Here is a 21,360-nt window from a genome sequence, read left to right on the forward strand (position 1 = left end):
GCAGCCCGCGCTGGAGCCGGCACCGCCCGAGCCCTGGACCGCCGGAAGGGGCGGGGCCGGCGCGGCTGTCCTTCCGGCGGCCCCGGCCCCGCCGCTCCTTGCGCTGGGCTCCCGAGGCTGGAGGGGCGGCGGTGCTCTCAGGTAGCCTCACGCAGTAGCTGCGAGCGCGTAAGTGTAACAGTCGGCACCCGCACTCCACGTCTGTGCCATGCCAAACGCCGGGGCCCTGCCGGGCCGCCCCTGCCCCCTCTCCTGGCCTTTCCCTTCGCCGCCCCGCCCCTCCCTCTTCGCCCCGCCCCGCTTCCAGGGAGCCGAACGGGGCCGAACGGCGGAGTCGAGCGGAGACGAACGAGCACTGTCCAGCTGAGCGGACGCGCGAGGCTCTGGGCCGAGCAGGACGTAACCCGGCGCAGAGGCCGGGCCCAGCCCACGCAGCGGGGCCGGGCCGGGCCGAGCCGAGCCGAGCCGAGCCGGGCCGAGCCGAGCCGAGCCGAGCCGGGCCGAGCCGGGCCGGGCCGGGCCGAGCCGAGCCGGGCCGGGCCGGGCCGAGCCGGGCCGGATAGGGCCGAGTGGAGCCGAGCGGGGCCGGGCCGAGCCGAGCGGGGCCGAGCGGGGCGGAGCGCCGGGGCCGGGCTGTAGCCGCGGCTGCCGCCATGAAGCGGGACCGGCTCGGTCGCTTCCTGTCGCCCGGGGCGGCGGGGCAGCGCGGGGGCTCCGGCGGCGGCCGGACCCGAGGCCGCCCGGCCCGCAGCGGGCCGAGCGTGGACGAGGCCGCGGCCTTGGTGGCGGCGCGGCTGGGCTGGGGCCTGGCGCGCGCCCGCGGGGACCCGGGCGAGGACGGCGCCGACGAGGCAGGTGGGTCGGGCCGGGGCGCCGGGTGGCGGGCGGAGCCGGGGGTCCCTCGGCGTCCCTGGGCCGCTCCGCCGACGGGGCGTCCCCGCGGGCGAGGGCTGCGGGCGGCCAGCCCCGGGTGCTGTTTCGCGGGGCGGCTGACCCCTCGGTGCCCACTGCCCGTCGTGAGGTCACGGCGCTGGCGGGGCTGCCGTCGGACAGGCGCGGCTCCCGGGGCGCGTTTTCCGTTTCGTCTTCGCGAGGCAGAAGCGGCTGGGTCCCGGGCCGGAGCCCCTCGCCTGGCAGGTGCCACCTGCGCGCGTGCTCTTGGCCGTGGTGGGGGCACTGTGCCCCTCGGCGCCTGGCTGCCCCCCGGGGGCACGGAGGGTGGGGGCAGCGTCTCCCCGAGGCCGGCGGGCCGTGGGAGGAGTGAAGTGTTTATTTAGAAGCGTTCCGTGGAATTAGCCCGCGACCCGGTGTTAGTTTGGGCTTTTGCAGCGGTTGACGGTTGGCTGTTTGACGTCCGTTGTGCGGGATCGCCACGGTGAGTCGGGGAACGCCTGTCGTGACACAGTTGCGGGTGTTTTTTCTTGCGATGAGGACTTGCAGGCACTTTGAGACGCACGGATCGGTGTTCGTAACGGTGGGCACCGTGACCTGAGACGTCGTTTACCGCTGGAAGCGTGCGCCTTTGACCGCCCTCCCCCGCCCCTCCCCTGCCAGCCACCCCTGGCCGCCACCAGTGGCGCTCCGGGAGGTTTTGTTGTTGTTTTGCTTTTTTTAGGTTATACACGTAAGTGAAATGGAAGGGTGGTTGTCTTTTCTTGTCTGACTCATTGCATTTAGCGTAATATCCTCAAGGTGCGTCCGTGTTGTCACAGATGCAGGGTGTCCTTTTTTATGGCTGAATAATACTCCAGTGTGCACGCGCGCGCGCACACCCACCTCACTTTTTGTGCGTTCATTAATCAGTGGGCACTTAGGTAGTTTCCATACCTTGGTTATTGTAAATAATGCTGCAATGAAAATGGGGGTGTATGTATGTTTATGAGTTACCATTTTCATTTCCTTTGTATAAATACCAAGAAGTAGAATTGTTGGGTCAAATGGTAGTTTTATTTTTATTTTTTAAAAAGACTTATTTATCTTAGAGAGAGCGTGCGTGCTTGCAAGAGAGAGAGTACTCGAGCAGGGAGAGGGGCCGAGGCAGAGGCAGAGCGACCGAGAGAAGCACACTCCCAGCTGAACAGGGAGCCCGACACTGGGCTCCACACGGGGCTCGACATCCATGACCCTGAGATCATGACCTGAGCCGAAACCAAGAGTCAGACACTCAACCTACTGCACCACCCATGCACCCCCGCAGCAGATTTATTTTTAATATTTTGAGGAACCTTCATAGAGACTGTACCAGTTTATATGCCCGCCAACAGTGCCCAAGGGTTCCCTTTTCTCCACATCCTTACACACTCGTTATTTCTTTTTTCTTTTTTTTTTTTTAAAGATTTTATTTATTTATTTGACAGAGAGATAGACACAGCGAGAGAGGGAACACAAGCAGGGGGAGTGGGAGAGGGAGAAGCAGGCTTCCCGCGGAGCAGGGAGCCCGATGCGGGGCTCGATCCCAGGACCCCGGGATCATGACCTGAGCCGAAGGCAGACGCCTAACGACTGAGCCACCCAGGCGCCCCTATTATTTTGTCTTTTTGATAATAGCCATCCTAACAGGTGTGAGGTGATAGCTCATTATAGTTTTGATTTGCCTTTTCCTGATGATGAGTGATGTTGAGCACTTGTACACTTGTACTTGTGCATGTACTTGTTAGTCATCTGTATGTATGTCTTTTCTTGAAACACAACTGTTTGGATCTGCCTTTTTTTTTTTAAGATTTATTAAATTATTTGAGAGAGGGACAGAGAGAGCGAGCAGGGGGACAGGGAGACTAGCAGACTCCCTGCCAAGTGACTTGATCCCACAACCCTGAGGTCATGACCCGAGCTGAAATCAAGTCAAACACTTAACTGACTGAGCCACCCAGGCTCCCGTGCTGCCTGTATTTTAATTGGATTGTGTTTTTTATTTTGAGTTGTATTAGTGCTTTATATATTTTAGGTATTAATCCATTACCAGATATATAATTGGCAAATATTTTCCCAAATTCAGTAGGTTGCCTTTTCATTTCGTTGATGGTTTTCTTTGCAGTACAGAAGCATTTCAGTTTGATGTAGTGCCACTTCTTTATTTTTTGCTTTTGTTGACTTTGTTTTCAGTGTTGAATCCAAAAAATCATCACCAAGACTGAGGAGAAGGAATTTACTGCCGGTGTTTTCTTCTAGGAGTTTTATGGTTTTAGGTCTCACATTTAGGTCTTTAATCCATTTTGAGTTTATTTTTGTTTATGATTTAAGTTGGCGGCCTAATTTCATTCTTTCGCATGTGGCTGTCCAGTTTCCCAACACCCATTTATTGAAGAGACTATCATTTCCCCATTGTATATTCTTGCCTTCTTTGTTGTAAATTAATTGACCTCTTATATGCATGGGTTTATATCTGGGTTCTCTTTTGTTGCATCAATCTGTCTGTCTGTTTTTATGTCATTACTATACTGTTTTGGTTACTGTAGTTTTGTTATATAGTTTGAAATCAAGAAATGTGACGCTTCTGGCTTTGTTTTTTCTCAAGATTGCTTTGGCTATTTGGGGTCTTTTGTGATTTCGTATAAATTTTAAGACTGTTCTATTTTTGGGAGAAATGCCATTGGAATTTTGATCAGGATTGCACTGAATCTGTAGATGGCTTTGTGTAGCATGAACATGTTAATAGTTTTCTTCTAATCCACGAGCGCAGAATATTCATTTATTTGTGTCCTCACTTTCTTTCATCAGTGTCTTATAGTTTTCAGTGTGTAGGTTTTTCACCTCCTTGTTAAATTTATTCATAGGTGTTTTATTCTTTTTGATACATTTTTTAAATTAATTTATTTGACCGGGGGGGAACACAAGCAGGGGGAGAGGGAGAAGCAGGCTTCCTGCTGAGCAGGGAGCCCAATGCGGGACTCGATCCCGGGACCCTGGGATCATGACCAGAGCCCAGGGCAGACACTTAACAACTGAGCCACCCAGGCACCCCCTTTTTGATGCATTTGTAAGTGGGATTGCTTTCTTAATTTTTTTTTCTGATAGTTCATTATTGATTTTTGTGTCTTGCAACTTTACCGAATTTTCATTCTTAGCATTCTTAGAGTCTTTTGATGGAGTCTTTAGGGTTTTCCATATATAATGCCATATTATCTGCAAATGAGACAGTTTTTTACTTCTTTTTTCCTATTTGGATGTTTCTTATTTTTCTTGCCTAATTGCTCTGGCTTGGACTTCCAGCACTGTGCTCAATAAAAGTGGTGAGAGTGGGCATCCTTGTCTTGTTCCTAATCTGAGAAGAAAGCTTTCTGCTTTTCACTTGTGTGTATAATGTTAGCTATGAGCTTGTTATCGGTCACCTGTATTATGTTTAGGTACATTCCCTCTATACCCACTTTGTTGCAGAATTTTTATCACGATGGGCATTGAATTTTGTCAGAAACTTTCTGCATCTGTTGAGATGCTCATATGATTTGCATCCTTTGTTTTGTTAACATGTATCAGGTTGATTGGTTTGTGGATGTTGGACCATCCTTGTACCCTTGGAATAAATCCCACCGGATCATGGTATATGAGCCTCTTAGTGTATTGTTGAATTTGGTTTGCTAATGTTTTGGTGAGGATTTTGGCAGCTGTGTTCGTCAGGGATATTGGCCTGTAATTTTCTTTTCTTGTGGTGTCCTTGTCTGGTTTTGTTATGAGGGTAATTCTGGCCTTGTTGTAGAAGCACTTAGAATTCTCTGAAAGGTTTTCTGGACCATAAGGCCCTCCATTGAGCACATCTCCCAAAAGTCTTTATGTTCAACTGGGAGCCCAGAGCCGGAGCCCTGCCTTTGGTGCAGGTGTGGGCTTGTGTTTAAGGGGTATATATGGGGAAGCTCCATGGAGGGTTATTCTCCACTTGGGGAGCTGCGAGGACGGCAGAGCATGGGTCTCACCTCCCCTGGGGCCGCGTTGCTCACTTCCTGGGAGCTTGTGTCTTCCATGCCCTGTGCAGCGAGCAGCCTTACCAGCTGACTTAATGTCTCCTGTGCTTGCCCAGGAACAGGCCGGGCTCTTGCAATGGGGCACTGTCGCCTCTGCCATGGGAAGTTCTCCTCACGGAGTCTCCGCAGCATTTCTGGCAGGGCACCTGGGGAGAGCTCAGACAGACCACCCCCAGGGGAGCGAGTTTTCATCAGGGACTTCCAGCACTTGCTGGGTGTGGCCGTCCACCAGGACCCAGCTCTGTCTCAGTTTGTCTGCAAGAACTGCCACACCCAGTTCTACCAGTGCCATGGCCTCCTCAAGTCCTTCCTGCAGAGAGTCAACGTCTCCCCGACGGGCCACCGGAAGACTTGCACAAAGTAGGCGTTCCTCCTTCGTTCTTTGGTGGGCATTCAGGGGCCAAGCACCTTGCACGCTGGGGCTGTTCTAGGCACAGGGAGTGCTGGGGGGAGCCTCTGCAGTGGGGAGACACATCATGCTGGAGCAGCAGACATGTGTGAGCACCAGTGTGACTGGTGTCAGGGAGATGGACAGACATGCTTGAGGGAGGTAAGGGCCACGAAGGGCTCTGAGTGTAAGGAGACAGCCCTTGGAAGAGCAGTTTCAAACTGCATGTGGGAGAAGGTGGCCTATGAAAGGGATCTGGTGAGCCTGCATCTTGTTCACTGCTAGCCCCACTCATGGCCATGCTGATCCTTTGCAGGGTTGGTGCCCAGCCCCCACCAGGGGCAGAGGAGGGAGCGTGTCTGGGTGAGTGTGCCCCTGTTGTGTGGTGCGTGGGTAGGCTCGAGGTGGGATGGGTGCTGACTGGCCATGGGTGTGGCGTCTCTGTGCCTTTCCTCAGTGGACCTGATCACTTCGAGCCCCCAGGGCCTACGTGACTTGGTGGCATGGGTGCATGGACACGCAGCCAGCTGTGGGGCCCTGCCTAACCTCCAGAGGACACTGTCCTCCGAATACTGCGGTGTTATCCAAGCCGTGTGGGGCTGTGACCAGGGCCACGACTATACCATGGACGCCGACTCCAGCTGCGGGGCCCTCTTGCTGGACAGTGCATTGGCAGTCAAGTGGACATGGGACAAGGAGATGGCCCCGTGGCTCACCCAGCATCGGGGATCCAACCCCACTGGGGCTGCCCCTCAGAGCTCCCAGGGCAAAGCGACCACAGTTCCAGCCGAGACCGAGACACTGCCCAGCACGGACATGGCCCAGCCTCCTTCAGATGTCATCCCTGTAGGGCCTGGGCTGAGCCCCCCACCTCAGCCAAGCTTCCCCTCAAGTGGGGCCCCAGGTAGGAGGCTCCTCTGGGCTGTTAGACCAGGATTCCTAGTCTTGAACCAGGCAGGGCCCTCAGTAGGAAGTAGATGTCTGCATTGTTGTGGGCGGTGGTCATGGTGTTGTGTGCAGGGGTTCAGGGAGAAATGAGGGGGAGCCGGCCTTAGCATCTCCTCCTGGGCATCTGACAGCAGGGAGGGGTTAAGGACCCAATTCCAGCAGTTTCTGTAAAGGCATGCTCGCCTGCCATCTGGTCTTCCTTACTAAGCCTGCTTGGGGCCAGGGGGCCGAGGGAGGCAGAAGAATGGGGTCCTTGTTGTGGGACGTGGGGGAAGAGGGCAGCTGCTGCCTCCGAGGCTGTTTTGTTCCAGCTGCAGGTCATTCCCTGGGTCTCAGCCAGCGCCCCGGTGACATCCCAGTGGGACTCATGTAGACAGGCCCCTCTGCCAACTGGCCAAGAGGAAACACAGGCCCTTGTTTGGGACCCGATCCCACAGTGCTGTGGTTGGGGTGTAGCTGTTGATGGACTGACTTTGTGTTAGGGTGGCTGGGTTCGCTTCCCCCCCTGCTTCTCTCAGCCTCCGTTTGTGCGCCTGTCTGTGCACAGCACTTGGCTGCTCTTGTGTCCGAGCTCTCGGTGGCACTTTTTTAAAAGTGTAACTACCCAGAAAAAAAAAAGTGTAGCTACCTAAATAGTTCAGAGAAATGGAGGTGCACAAATGCTGGGAAGGGAGAAGGGAATTGTGTCAGACGTTCTTAGAACTGCTTGGCTTTTTCAGCTGTGCATGGCATGCAATACTTTGCTAACGATGATTTTTTTAAACGTCCTGGAACATCCACAAAGTGTGAGTCGTCCCACTGCGAAACGACTGGATCTAAACCTCTAGGAAGGGCTGGGCTTGCTGATGTGGACTGTCGGCTAGGGTTTCTGATGCCTGGTGCTGCCCATGCCTGTGCTAGTCGTGGGGGTGGTCGGTCTGGTTATGCAGGAACCTTATGGGGGATGGGACTGGGAGGTGGGTGGGATTTAAGGTTGAAGGACCCCAGGCTCCCTGCAAGGAAGGCTCCATTGTCAGACAGGTGCATGCCTCCTCGCTGGGGAGCACTGCCTGCGCTCCGTGTTGGTAACAGGAGCCTTGTTCTTTGTTTCTCAGGGCGGTTGGGTGAGAAGCAGGTTCCATCTTCAACCTCGGATGATCGGGTAAAAGACGAGTTCAGTGACCTTTCTGAGGGGTGAGAGAAGAGTGGGTTTAAATAGCCTAAAATTCCTCCTTGGAAAACCAAACTCCGCCAACCTGTGTGCTCCCTGTCCGTGTCCTGGCCAGGACCCTCTCCTTCTCTCGGTGGGAAGGAGACGAGTGGCCGAGGGTGCTTCTAAGCTTCTTGTTCCTGATCCAGAGGGCCCCCCAGCCTGAGGCATTTGCAGGGGGAGCACAACCAGGGTGGTGTGGAAATTAAGAGTCCCGTGGTCGCTCCTTTGCTGTTGCTGGCTTGTCTCCTTCAAGGGTGTGGTTTTGTGCCAGCCGTAGATGTTACTGAAACAGGAAGTCAGTCTCTGGCCCTTTGTCATGACATGATTGTGACTTGGAGCAGAGGTTCTGTGCTGGAGGACAACCCGCCCCGGAAAGGGCACTATCAGGGACTGTTCGCTCCTGGGCCACCTCCTTGTCAGCTGAGAACCACTCATGGTGGCAGCCACACACCAGCTGGCCTTCACACCCTTTCCCCATAAGCTGTGGTTGGAATGCAGTACCCTCATCCAGACAAGTAGGAGGACAGTATGATTTTTGGCTCAACTCCAGTGGGGTGTCAATGAAAAATGACTGAGATGCTGGAAGAACCCAAGTAGGTGTGCTAAAAACACCTCCGGGACCAGGAGTGGTCACAGGTTGTCCTTTAGCCCACCAGCCAGCCTTGAGTGTTTCTTGTTCGGACAGGTGACAGCCTGCAGGGGAAGGCCATGGTGTACCAGCCTGTCTCTGTCCAGTGCCCTATAGAGACTGAATTCATGCTTTAGGGTAAAGTTTACAGATACACAGATCTTTTCCTGGCCTTTGTGACCTTTGCAGTGGCCAGCAGCTGACCGGTCAGCTGGATAGGTGCTTACAGTTATGGGAAATAGTTAACTCATAGTTTGAAAATCCACTTTCTGAGAAGCCTACCTCCTTGAGGTCTTCATGTGCTACCTGGGGCCCCATAGAGAGGTTCTTTCCAAGTTCAGGGTCCTGGTGTGAGAGGAGTGTGGCTTCTGGGGAATCGTCATTTTGCTGGCCTGCCCTTTCTGTCAGGAGAGGAATTCAGAGATTTGGGGGTTTTAGGTTTCTAAGACCTTTTTAGGAGAGCTAAAACATGGAGTATGGAGATTTGATGGTGTTTTTAGATAGGAAGTGTCATTGGATCTGTCACACCCCACAGGCCTTTGCTAAAGGTTCTCTCTTCTTCCCTAGGGACATCCTGAGTGAAGACGAAAATGACAAGAAGCAGAATACCCAGTCCTCGGACGAATCCTTTGAGCCTTACCCAGAAAAGAAGTAAGGGGGGGCAGTCTTGTTGCATGTCCCTGGGGTCTGGGAGTGGCATCACTGGGTAACCTGGAAACCTATGTCTGGCTGGTAGGGTCACTGGGTGGGAGTAGTGGGGACAGGGAATGAAGGCTTCTACTTCCCAGTCTGCCCTTGCTTAGCACGTTTGTTTCCTGCTGCTCTTTGGCCTGACCACACAGTGCAGTGTGGCTTCTGAGTGAGCTGGGACCTGGTCTCCGTGTCTTGTGAGAGTGGCAGGGCCTGTGGATGTAACTCAGCCTCATTCTGGGAGCTCCCTGCCTTCCCTTCTGCCAGCCCTGCCCTCAGTCATACCACAGTAGTGTCTGCCGTGTCAGCCTCTGATTTCCTGCAGGAACCTCTACCCTACACTTCTTTCTGCTTCTGGCCAAGGTCCTTGGAGGCTCAGGGACCCAGCCCTGCAGTTGCTCTCAGATCTGCCTCTGGCACTGATTTCTACATCACTTCCTTATTAGAGTTGCCTCTGTGGCCTTGTCTCAACCTTCCCTTTTCAGGGGTTTGTGTTTTCTCTCAGGATATAGGATCTTGGCAGGGAAGGCTAATGTGTACTTGTGTCACTTTCCTCCCAACCTTGTGCCCAGGAACACCCAGAATGCCTGTAGTTAGTCGCTGCCCCACTTGGCTATTACTGAGCGTTTCGCGGTAGAATGGAAACACAGGAGCACCACACCGTCAGCCAAGAAAACACAGCACAAAGATTAAAAAGCAAACCTGACTTACTTTTTTCCTTTGAGTTCTGACATGGCTATGGAAAGAGAAACAGAAGTCATGCCCTACAGGAGGTAGGACCAGGTGGCAGTGGGCTGGCCACAGCTCTGGGTTCACCTTTGTGCCCACAGAGACACTCAGACCTTGTGGCCACATGGCTCCTCGGGTGCTACAATGTGAATCACAACTGGAAACCTAGACAGGGCCTCTGAGCAGCCCTGGTCCGTGTGACTTTTAGCAGACATGCCTGTCTGGGTCCTCAGCTGGGGACTGAGCCACCCAGGTGCCCCCCATTTTATCATTTTTAAATGTACAGTTAATTCGGTGGCCATTAAGTACATTCATAGTGCTGTACAACCATCACCACTATTTCTAAACTTTTCATCGTCCCAAGTAGAAACTCTCTACCCATTAAGTAATGACTTCCCTCTTCCCCCTCTCCCAGGCTCTGGCAGCCGCCAATCTGGTTACATCAGGGCACTTCATAGAAGTGGAAATATATGTTTGTCCTTTTTGATAGGGTTCCTTCACTTTACATAATGTTTTTTAGATTCATTTGTGTTGTAACATGTATCAGAACTTTGTTCATTTCTATGCCTGAATGTATTCTGTTGTATGGATAGACCACAGTTTGTTGATCCATTCTTCTGTCATTTTGGGTTGTTTCTACCTTTTGGCTATTGTGAATAATGTTATGAATACTGGCCTACAAGTATCTGTTTGAGGGGCACCGGGTGGCTCAGTCGGTTAGGCGTCCAGCTCTTGATCTCAGCTCAGGTCTTGATCTCAGGGTCGGGAGTTTAAGGCCTGCATTGTGGAGCCTCCTTAAAAAGAAAAAAGAAAAGTATCTGTTTGAGTCCCTGTTTCAGTTCTTTGGGTGTACCCAGAAGTAGAATTGTTGGGTCATATGGTAGTTCTATGTTTATTTAACTTTTTGAGGAACTGCTTTATAGTTTTCCATAGCAGCTGTACCATTTTACATTCCCATCAACAACGTACAAGGGTTCCAATTTCTCCAAATCCTTGTCAACATTGTTAATTTTCCATGTTTTTCGTTTTGACATTTGTTTTTGTGGGGTTTTTTGTTTTGTTTTTGTTTGAGAGAGAGAGAAAGAGCTGAGGGGGGTTACAGAAGGATGCCCAGCGCAGAGCTCTACGTGGGGCTGGATCTCACAACCCTGAGATCATGACCTGAGCCAGAATCAAGAGTCAGATACTTAACAACAGGCTGGGCCTCCCAGGCACCCCATTATTTTGTTTATTTTTAAAGTGAAGTAGAGTAGACATGCAGTGTTAGTATCAGGCACACAACATAGTCACTACCCAGTAGTTCTGTACATTGTGCTGTACTCATCACTGGTAGTTGCCCACCTGTCATCCTGTAGCTCTGTTAACAGTACATTGACTATATTCTCTACGCTTTACCTTCATCCCTCATTCCTTAAGTGGAATGAATGCCCCCCACCCCACAACCATCAGTTCTCTCTTGATGGCTCTGTTTCTGCTTTTGTTGGTTTGATTTTTATTCCACACATAGGTAAAATACAGGGTATTTCTCTTTCCCTGATTTAATCCACTTGGCATAATGCCCTCTAGGTCCATCTATGTTGTCGCAAATGGCAAGAACTCACTCTTCCTTATGGCTGACTAATGTTCGGTTATATACATACCACATCTTTCTTATCCATTCATCTTGGAAACTTTGGGTTGCTTCCATGTCTTGGCTGTTGTAAATAGTGCTGCCATAAACATGGGGTACCCGTATCTTTTTGAATTAGTGTTTTCTTTTTGTTTGGATAAATACCCAGTAGTGGAAATACTGGATCATATTCTATTCTATTATTTTATTTATTTATTTATAAATAAATAGAGAGACAACAGCAAGAGAGGGAACACAAGCAGGGGGAAGGGCAGAGGGAGAGGGAGAAGCCGGCTTCCCGTGGAGCAGGGAGCCCGATGCAGGGCTCGATCCCAGGACCCTGAGATCATGACCTGGGCCGAAGGCAGACGCTTAACAACTGAGCCACCCAGGCACCCCTCATACTCTATTTCTATTTTTTATTTTTTAATTGTAATTCCAGTACAGTTAACATACAATGTTCTCTTAGTTTCATGTGTACATATTTTTAATTTTCTGTGGAACATCCATACTGCGTTCCACAGTGGCCATTTTCTTTTTTCTAATTTTTAGTATGGTTAACAGTGTTATATCAGTTTTAGGCATATAATAGAGTGATTCAAACCTGTTTTCCTTTTTAGTATTCATCCTCTTGGGTGTAAAGTAGTATCCCATTGTCATTTTGGTTTGCATTTCCTAAGTGATTAGTGATGATGGAGCATCTTTTAACATGCTTATATTTTTTTGAGAAATGTCTATTTAAGTCCTTTGCCCTTTTTTTTTTCAGATTTTAAATGATTCTATTTATTTTTGGTCATTTTTAAATTAACTTGTTTTGTCTTTATGCTATTGAGTTGTAGGTACATTTTCTCCCATTCAGTGGATTATCTTTTTCATTCCCTTGATACTTTCCTTTGGTGCACAGAAGTTTTTAAATTTTTTTTTTTTTTTTAAGATTTTATTTGACAGAGAGAGACACAGCAAGAGAGGGAACACAAGCAGGGGGAGGGGGAGAGGGAGAAGCAGGCTCGTGGGGCTTGATCCCAGGACCGCAGGACCATGACCTGAGCCGAAGGCAGACACTTAACGACTGAGCCACGCAGGTGCCCCTGAAGTTTTTAATTTTAATTTTGAAGCCCATTTTACCTGTTTTTACTTTTGTTGCTTTGCCTTTTTTTTTTTTTTTTTTTAATAATCCCTATGCCCAACGTGGGCTCAAACTACAACCCTGAGATCAAGAGTCGCATGCTCTGCTGACTGAGGCAGCCAGGAGCCCTGTGTTGCTTTGCCTTTGATGTCGTGTTCAAGAAACTGTTGCCAAATCCAAGGGCATGTTTTCATCCAAGAATTTGATAGGTTAAGCTCCTAGGTCTTTGATTTGAGTTAATGTTTGTATATGGAATAACGTAGGGATCCACATTCATTCTTTGGCACATGGACATCCAGCTTTCCCAGCACCTTTTGTTGAAGAGACTGTCCTTTCTCCATTGAGTGGTCTTGCCACCCTTGTCAAAAAATCAGTTGATGGTTCTTGTGAGGGGTTTATTTTTGGCCTTTCAGTTCTCTTCACTTAGTCTGTATGTCTGTTTTTCTACTAGCACCACAGTGTTTTGATTATTGTAGTTTTATAATAAATCTTGGAATCGGACGTGTGAGTCCTCCAGCTTTGTTTTTCAGACTTATTTAGCTATTCAGTATCCCTTGAAATTCCATGTTAAACTTAGGATTGCTTTTTCTGTTTCTGCCAAAAACACCACTGAGATTTTGATAGGGTTTGTCGATTGCTTTGGGAGAAATATTGCCATCTTAATATTAATCCTGCAACCCATAAACATGGGATGTTTTCCCACTTATTGAGGTGTTTTTAAATTTAGTGTTAATAGTCTTCAGTGTATAAGTCTTTCATCTTCTTGGTTAACTTTATTCGTATTTTATTATTTTTGATGCTATTACAAATGAATTTTTTTTTATATTTTTTTTTTTGCATCGTTCATTGTTATAACGTGTAGAAGTAGAACTGCCTTTTGTGTGTTGATTATGTACCCTGCAACTTTGCTGAATTTATTTTTGTGTGTGTGGATTCTTCAGGGTTTTCTACATATGAGATCATGTTATTTATGCATATAGGTAGTTTTCTTTCTAACTTAGATCCCTATCCCTTTTCTTTTTCTCGCCTAATTGCTGTGGCTAGAACTTTTGATACTGTGTTGAATAGCAGTGGCGAAAATGGGCATCTTTTTGCCTTGTTCCTGACCTTAGGGGAAAACTTTCAGTCTTTCATCATTGAGGATGATGTTAGGTACAGGCTTGTCATATAATGCCCTAAAAAGTTCCCTTCTGTTTTTGGCAGTTTTCCTTAAATGTCTGGATCTGAAAAGGGGGAAAAAAGTGTACATTTCTCTTTATATTGTACTTTTTTAAAGATTTTGAGAGAGCACGAGCAGGGGGAGGGGCAGAGGGAGAGGGAGAAGCAGGCCCCCCGCTGAGGGTGGAGCCCAGCGCGGGGATCGATCCCAGGACCTGGGATCATGACCTAAGTCGAAGGCAGACACTTCACCAGCTGAGCCACCCAGGTTGCCCCATGTCTCTTTAAAAATCTTCACTAAACACCACAGGGGGAGGTTGGTGCATCTGAACTGGTCCTTAAGGACCCATCAGACTGAATAAAAGGGCCCCACTGCCCACCCTGGCCCCAGCAGCAGGACTAAGGAGCAGGGATGGCAGCCGGTGGAACAACATAGCTCCCTCCCAGGAACACACGTCTCCCTTTGAGCCCCCGCCTTGTTGCTGTGCACCTCCCATCAGGTTCCAGAATTGTCGATTCTGATCTTTTCTAGCCTACGGGTTGTTTTGATGGAAGGACTGACCCCTAAAGCTTCCCCACTCCACCATTTAACATGATGTCTCCAAATAATAATTTTTGGTTTTGGTGTTGAGGGAGTGAAGTTTCAGTCCTGAAAACCCACTCTGTAGCCCTGCACCTTGCCTTCCCGGGGTGGTAGTACAGAGCCTCTGCCTTTCCTATGGGGTCTAGCTCTGATGGCTAAGGTCAGTTTGAAGCCAGCCAGTGAGCACTGAGACTCAGGTTGCCATGGAAGCCTGAGGAAAACCCCACCTCTCCTGTTTGAGGAGAGAGAAGCATGAAGAAAAGTGAGAAACATATGCAACAGAGATCAGAAACAGCACTGAATCTGATTACATCTCTTCCTCACCCCACCATCTTTTTTTTTTTTGCCCTCACAGGGTGTCTGGTAAAAAGAGTGAAAGCAAAGAAGCCAAGAAGTCTGAAGAACCAAAAATCCGAAAGAAGCCTGGACCGAAGCCGGGCTGGAAGAACAAGCTCCGCTGTGAGAGGTGAGGCCTGGGTAGAGGGCTGGCTCGCCCGTCGGGGCAGCAGCTCCATGTGTGCTCTGCATTGCAGGGAGGAGCTACCCACCATCTACAAGTGCCCTTACCAGGGCTGCACGGCTGTGTACCGAGGGGCCGATGGCATGAAGGTGAGAAGGGGCACCGCCCTGGCGCCAGGGGCTGCCTTCTGTGTGTGGCCAACCAGGAGGACCAGATGTTTCTGGAGAGCTGCGTGTAGACTTGTCCCCAGGGGCTCATGTGAGCCTGGGGGAATGGAGAATTGAGCAGCCATGGGCCAAGAAGTGAGCCCTCCACTCCTGGGAGAAGCACCCACTTCTTGTTGAGTGAGGAATGGTTGGGTCTCTTCCTTTGAGAGTGCCGTGTAGGACCCGTGGGAGGCACGTGCTGTGTGATCGGGGGAAACGTCCTGGCCCAGGCACTCATGGTCTTGCCGTCTGTCCCGCAGAAGCACATAAAGGAGCACCATGAGGAGGTCCGGGAGAGGCCCTGCCCCCACCCTGGCTGCAACAAGGTGTTCATGATCGATCGCTACCTGCAGCGTCACGTGAAGCTCATCCACACAGGTACATGCCCTGTTCTCCCACAGTCCCACATACACAGTCCCCGTGGGTGGCTGATGGGGGCTGGACACCCTTCAAAGAGGCCTGGGGCTGTGTTTTGGTGCCTTGCAGATCGTTAGTATGGGCTGTGGAACTGACAATGAAGAAATCCCAGTGCCTTTCTGCAGGTTTATTGTGGTGGTTTTATCATTACTTTTAAAAAGTAACATTATATGCTTTTCGATTATAAAAGTAACCCATGCTCATTGTAGAAATTGTAAAAAGCAAGCACAGAGAAGACAGGAAGCACCCCCATGCACAAGCATCATCCGCACTTGAGGGTTTACTCTTCCTGTTGGTTCTCCTGTTGCGTCTCTGTGCCTACTTCCGTGTGTTCTTGGGGGTCGTGGCCTGACGAAGTCCTGGAGGGCCCGGCGCTTCGGGGAGTGTCTCCAGCGTGTGGGCTGTGCCCTGCTCGTGTCCTGGACACTTTAGCCTTCAGGCCACTCATCTGTAGAGGCTCTCTCTGCCTGTTGTGGGCCGCGTTTGGTCTGAATATGGTGCATTTCAACCAGCTATGCTCTGGTCTGTTCGTGAGTGAGACCCGTCGCCACGGCCTCCGCAACTCCGGGGCTGGGGAACGTGGCGTGAGCAGGGCTTTGGGCCGGTCTTCTGGGAGAAGGGCCCTGCTGGGCTGGGACTGAGGCCAGAGGGGACGGGAAGGGGGGGTCCTCGGGTGTGAGGGGGCGCTGTGGTCTGTGTTCTGCTGGCTCCCGAGTTGGCCCTGTGCTTATGCTGAGGGGCGGGAGAGGTAAAGGGAACCTGCTGCTCCTTGTTCTTGGAGGGGTCTCTCTGGGACGCCCTCTGAGACGAGCAAATGACCTCCACCAGCCCCCGTGCGCCCCGGACACAGATACTCGTGTATGTCCACGGGCTGTTTGCTTGCCTTCTCCCCAAGAGCAGCACCGTGCCCTCTGGGCTGTGCCCCTGAGACAAGCCCGCTGACCGTTACAACTCCAGGCTCGAAGCCCCCGTGGCTGCAAGGACTCGGGGACGCTCAGCCCCTCAGCCCCCCCGGCCTTCCAAGCCAGCTGCTGTGGGAATCCCTTTTCCCTGTGAGCTTAGTCAGTCTCTTGCTCTTCTCCACAAAAGTGACTCCCTCCCTCTCTCTACCTTTACTTGTGGAATTCGTTCTGCCAGTCTTCAGGTCGGTTTCTGGGGCATTTGGGATGGTGTGGTAATTACCTAAGTAGTGTCTGTGGAACGAGGTGAGCCTAGGGCCCTCTTCCTCTCCCCCATCCATTCTCTGCGTACGTATTTCAACCCCCGGCTCGTGTGCATTCCTCACAATTTTGATTCCCCTCTAATTTTAACGACACGATCCCTCCCACCTGCGTTAGAAGCACAAGAACTGCACGTGCACTGACGCCCGTACCCGCTGCTTCTCTCCACAGAGCTGCTCTCCTGAACTGGCGTCACCCCCTTTAAAAGACCAGTGGAGTGCATCTCTGTTTATCCCTGAACAGGAATTGGGCTTGTTTTTGTTAAAATACCTTACTATAGAAAGTTACTTACTTTTTTTACCCAGATTTGTCCGTTTTATTGTTGGACAGATTTACTGGTTGGTTTCACTGTGAAACCATTTTCCTGTGTGTTTTGTTCTGAGCCTTCTTGGACATCTCCTGACACAAACAATTCCCTTAAATTGGGTCTTCAAGCTGTGTCTCAATTCAGACGCCAATGGTCCTAACCAGTAGCAGTTTTTTTTTTAAGACACCAAAGAGGATAGACTGTAAACTATAAGGGTGCATTGTACCTAGGAGGGGAGAACGCCAGTCTGTGTGGGCGTTCGTAGTTGAGCAGGTGGGATGGCAGGGAGGAAGAAGCTCCTGGCTACCACCCCAAGCCCAGGTCCAGGAGTAGAACTGACTGTTCAGTTTTTGTTCAAGAGTGTTAAGAAATTTATTTGCCAAGTGGCAGTAGTGATCTATGGAGCTTTATTGATGTGGCTTCCTCTAAGAATTTTTACTCAAATAAATAGATGTAAAGTTTCTCTTTAAGAAAACAGGCTTCAAATGTACATAGTTGATGAAGTCCCAGCCAGGTGGCATTTTTAAGCAATTTGGAGCACTCTGTTAACAAAAAGTTTTGTATTAGAAATGTTTTCCATCTCTTAATAAAATTGGGTTTGCACAGGCCCCTTGCTTGGGCCCTGAGTGTGAGGAAACACCACTTGAGGCCCCCGTGCTCTGTGGGAGGGCTGGGCATTTCTCCTGTGCTTACTGCATCTCTGGTCCACAGAGGTGCGGAACTATATCTGTGATGAGTGTGGACAGACCTTCAAGCAACGGAAGCACCTTCTCGTCCACCAGATGCGCCACTCAGGAGCCAAGCCTCTGCAGTAAGTGTGGGGATGGGCACCTTCTCATGGCCACACTGGCCCCCATGCCCTTGCTCACCTGACCCTGTCCCCCAGGTGTGAAGTCTGTGGCTTCCAGTGCCGGCAGAGAGCATCCCTCAAGTACCACATGACTAAACACAAGGCTGAGACTGAGCTGGACTTTGCCTGTGACCAGTGTGGCCGGCGGTTCGAGAAGGCCCACAACCTCAATGTGCACATGTCCATGGTCCACCCTCTGACGCAGACCCAGGACAAGGCCCTGCCCCTGGAGCCACCACCCGGGACTGTTGAGGGCCAGGCCGTGAAGCCCGAGCCTACCTGAACTCCCGTGGTAAATGAGGTTAAGACAGTTTCAGTAGTTCCTCATACGCAACCTGACAGCACAGCTTTGCTCGCTCGCTCCCCTGGAGCCCCCATGCTGTACCCCCCCCCACCTGTGTGTCAGGAGGGCACTGATCTGCAGTATGGTGAACATGGGCTCAGTGTGCAACTCACATAGCCTTTCCAGCCTCCACTCTGGGACCAGCATTTTCCTACAAAAACTGAATGACTCGGGGCCAGATGGATTTTAAATAATTGATTCCTATTCCCCACTAAAGCAATCAAGGAGATTTGTAATCCACTTTTTAGTGCAAGAGCTCCATGTTATGCTTGTAATAAATTATTTACCAAGGAGCTGGGCTGTGCACTGCGCAGGGTCCAGTCAGAAGAGATGGGGCTCCCGGTAGAGGTCAGCATCGGGCAGCACCTGCTGTCTGCTCCGGAGGGCGGCACTCACTTCCGGGTCACAGTGTCCACTGGTAGCCAGCAGCTGCAGGAAAACAGCTGTGCTCAGCCCAGTGCAGCCCCCAGACACCAGGGCCTGAGGACGGGGAGCTGGCGACCGGAGCCTAGCAGGTAAGTGGCCACAGTGCAAGTGTCGGACACCGGATTCTCGTTTTACTTGAGGTGTTGCAACGTCAACACTCTTAACGTGTCCGCACACGCCAAAGCAAGCATCTGGGTGTTACCTCTGCCATGTTCAAGAAGCTCTTTTTTGGGCACCTAGGTATCAATTGCAGCAGAAAATGACGAGCTTTTGTTATCAAGCCTACAGGGTCACCCTAGAGAGAGGACAGGCAGAGACAGAGGTCAGGGTGTATACCGTGAGGGTCACGACGCCCCCACCTGCTCACTCTGCCGGGAGAGCTGGCTGCACGGGTCTGTGAGCTGTGTCACCTGCCTGGCCCTGGAGCACCTGGCTCCTGCCGGCTAGAGCCGAGACCACACTTGTCTCCCCAGCCACGAAGAGACAGATCAGCTTTAGGTACATGTCAACAGCAACATGCAGGAAGGCATCTTCCCTCAGGACGGCGTCATCATCAAAATAGGAGAGAAGGCTGAAAGTGAGAAAGATGCCTCGTGACTCCCAAGATCGAACAGAGGTGAGTGGCCGTCAGCACTGAACAGCGACTCATCTGAGGAATGAAGTTCCAGGCATCTTTCCCGTTTGGAGGGCGATCCACAGTGATACTGGTAGAGGACTGGGCTGGGGTGACCCCTCCTCTGACCACACACAACCCCCCGGGGGAGCAACTCCGCTGAGAGCGCGTCACGACACTGACCAGAGCAACAGGTGCAGTTACCTGTAGAAGGCAAACGGCAGCAGCCTGATGTATGGATCTGGGGCCAGGCGGAGGAGAACATGCCCCAGGCCACCCTCTGCAACCAAAGGGGGTTAGGCTTAGCTCTGTGGCCACCTCCCCACCCCAAGATCAGCACGTTCAGGAGACCTCAGGTGCCTGGCTGGGAGGGGTGGTGGTGTCCTCAGGCTGGAGGGCAGAGCCTGGGGGGCAGATCCCCCCATGATGGCCCAGCGCCACCCCGGGTCCCCCAGCACTCCACTCAACTCTTTCGTTGTTTAGATGAGTTCGTACTGCATTTAGCCTAAAATACGGTTTATATACTTAGCAAGAAGACAGACTTGGAAAAATGAGTCAGTAAATTAAGGCCCAGAGGTTCATACTTAACCATTGGAAAGTTATTTTTGAAGAAGGACTACATAAAAAGTGGGGATTGCAGCCTGCCTTGGCGGATCACCTGTGTTCCAGTAGACGGCTGGTAACCGGGACAGACACAGGCTGTGCCCTGCTACCAAGTCTCAGTGCTGTCTCACCTGTCTCTGTCAACTGAAAGACCACCAGCCAGGACACCTTCTTCTTCTCCAAACACCCCAGGATCTCCGCACATATGTCCAAAGCCTTCAGGGAGTCCACAGCCTGTGGCCCACAGAAGAGGGAGGCTGACTGCACAGACAGGCACACAGCGGGGGGAGGGGTGACCTCCAGCCCAGAAGGGAGCCTTTGCTCATTCTGTTGAGTCTTGAATGGTGACTGTAGGAGGAACAGGTCAGGGATCCCTGTGCCCAGGTTCTGAAATGCAGACCTCGAAGGAGAGGCCCAGGGCCAAGGGGTTCTTGCTTCAGCAAGCACAAGACTCCCGAGGAGCCCTTCAATACGAAGGTTCCAAGGCCCTCCTCCCAGAAAGCCTGAGGAGGGAGGTCTGGGAGGTGGGAAAGGGTCACCTTACCTGATGTCTTATGTGTGGGGTCAGATGTGATGAAAGCAGGCCCATTAAGGAAAAGAAAAACAGGACAACCAGCAGCTGCAAATAAGACCAGTGCCTTTAGAACATTGAAACCACCCAGGCTATACCCTCAAAAAGTAATTCTAGGTAAGGAATGCAGACACTGTTCTTTGACCAAACATGTATAGGCAGAGGACATCAATCTTTCCTCTAAGTGGATCTTCTCAGGAAAGAAAAGTTTTAAAGAGGTAATTTGAGAATAAATTCGTACAGACTGCATCATTTTATATGTGCCTTGAAACACAGCTGGGAAAAGTGACCACAGGGAAGAACTGTGCTGTGGCTGAGGGTGTCCGTGGTGTGCGAGTTGCCAGTACCTCAGTCTGGTGCAGCGAGCCACCCCTGGCCCAGCCCCACCCCTGGGCTCCTTGTCTAGAAGGGTGTTTGTAAAATCTCTAGAGGTGAATGCACAGGCCCCCTCCTGACCCGAGGCAGGGGTCCACCTCTTCCCAACCCCCTGGAGTGGACCCAGGTTGGCTGGGGTGTCTGGACACCTCTCCTCAGCACACACGGGCCTAGGAGGCTTGAGGCCACTGAAATCACTTTGAACAAAAACAAACCTAAAAGAATCTCCCCTGTGGGTTTTTTTTTTTTTTTTTTTTTTTTTACATTACATTACCAAAAAGCTCAGGCAGGACTATATGTCCTGAGCTGACAGGTTGACTTTTCAGTTTATAAATGGTTTAGCTGGGGGAGAGACGAGGGAGCGAAGGCTGTAGAACAGGGACAAAGAAGGTCCCATGGGGCAGCTGATGACAGCCCTGCCTTGGGTTTAGGGAGGATAAAAATAAGCTAAGCAAAATCAAAAGTGAAACACATAAGATATTCTACCAGTAAACTTGAGAGTGAAATACTATAAAATCTATAAGCCTGATAAATTCTACTTCCTAATAAAGTCACAAGAATGCCATACTTCCTGTCTGTTCTTGGAAAAGCACCGTTCATTAGGTGAACCCTGAGAAACTCAGCTGATCGGAACACTGATTAAAAACAAACTTGGTAGCAAAGAAAGAAGTGAAAGAATTTCGTTTCTTGCCTCCTCTCTCTGGCAGTCCAGCTTCTCTAGCTGGCTCTTGATGCTGTTCTTCCCGGCTTGCTGGATTGCGAAGTGGAGTGAAGCAGCAGAGACCCAGGCCGGGCCCGGTGGGGGGGACGCCGAGTCAGGAGAGAGGCAGCTAGGAGACAGAGAGGCGTCACCACAGGAGCCTCATAACCACATCCTGGTGGAAAGCCACCAGCCCTGCCCACCTTCAGCTGGGGCAGCGAGGGCCTCTAGAGTCCACAGAAACAAGGTCTGCGTCCCTAACC

The 21,360-nt window shown here is 51.1% G+C and overlaps 2 protein-coding genes across 8 annotated transcripts in view; one reads left to right on the top strand and one right to left on the bottom strand.

Moving 5' to 3' along the window:
- The first annotated feature begins 76 nt into the window (after positions 1 to 76).
- On the top strand, positions 77 to 20,657 carry ZNF276 (zinc finger protein 276). 3 transcript variants are annotated; one of them, XM_028091827.2, is made up of 11 exons: positions 77 to 168; positions 5,012 to 5,315; positions 5,660 to 5,706; positions 5,801 to 6,247; positions 7,386 to 7,464; positions 8,679 to 8,762; positions 14,362 to 14,472; positions 14,540 to 14,615; positions 14,933 to 15,050; positions 17,328 to 17,427; positions 17,503 to 20,657. In XM_028091827.2, exons 2-11 carry the CDS (start codon positions 5,032 to 5,034, stop codon positions 17,747 to 17,749), a joined length of 1,593 nt encoding a protein of 530 aa, XP_027947628.1. In that variant the 5' UTR covers positions 77 to 168; positions 5,012 to 5,031; the 3' UTR covers positions 17,750 to 20,657. The 3 variants fall into 3 exon arrangements, with proteins under 3 accessions (XP_027947628.1, XP_027947626.1, XP_027947637.1); XM_028091825.2 differs by lacking the exon at positions 77 to 168 and adding an exon at positions 557 to 855; XM_028091836.2 differs by lacking the exon at positions 77 to 168 and adding an exon at positions 928 to 1,375.
- FANCA (FA complementation group A) overlaps positions 9,509 to 21,360 on the bottom strand; it is a 65,714-nt gene continuing 53,862 nt past the window's right edge. For 2 of the 5 annotated variants that reach the window (XM_088027553.1, XM_028091818.2), the window contains 8 exons: positions 21,089 to 21,227; positions 19,996 to 20,070; positions 19,583 to 19,685; positions 19,053 to 19,128; positions 18,650 to 18,806; positions 18,438 to 18,530; positions 18,097 to 18,238; positions 15,202 to 17,158 (listed from right to left, as the gene is read on the bottom strand). In XM_088027553.1, coding sequence (XP_087883679.1) covers positions 18,131 to 18,238; positions 18,438 to 18,530; positions 18,650 to 18,806; positions 19,053 to 19,128; positions 19,583 to 19,685; positions 19,996 to 20,070; positions 21,089 to 21,227 — 751 coding nt within the window. In that variant the 3' untranslated portion in view covers positions 15,202 to 17,158; positions 18,097 to 18,130. Of the gene's footprint in view, positions 10,325 to 15,201; positions 17,159 to 18,096; positions 18,239 to 18,437; positions 18,531 to 18,594; positions 18,807 to 19,052; positions 19,129 to 19,582; positions 19,686 to 19,995; positions 20,071 to 21,088; positions 21,228 to 21,360 lie in introns of those variants that run through there. The other 3 variants (XM_088027552.1, XM_028091819.2, XM_028091820.2) reach the window with 3 other exon arrangements.

Source organism: Eumetopias jubatus, unplaced genomic scaffold, assembly GCF_037043125.1.
Source record: "Eumetopias jubatus isolate StellerSeaLion01/CBP00866 unplaced genomic scaffold, mEumJub1_p1.0 scaffold_10, whole genome shotgun sequence".
Lineage (NCBI taxonomy): Eukaryota > Metazoa > Chordata > Mammalia > Carnivora > Otariidae > Eumetopias > Eumetopias jubatus.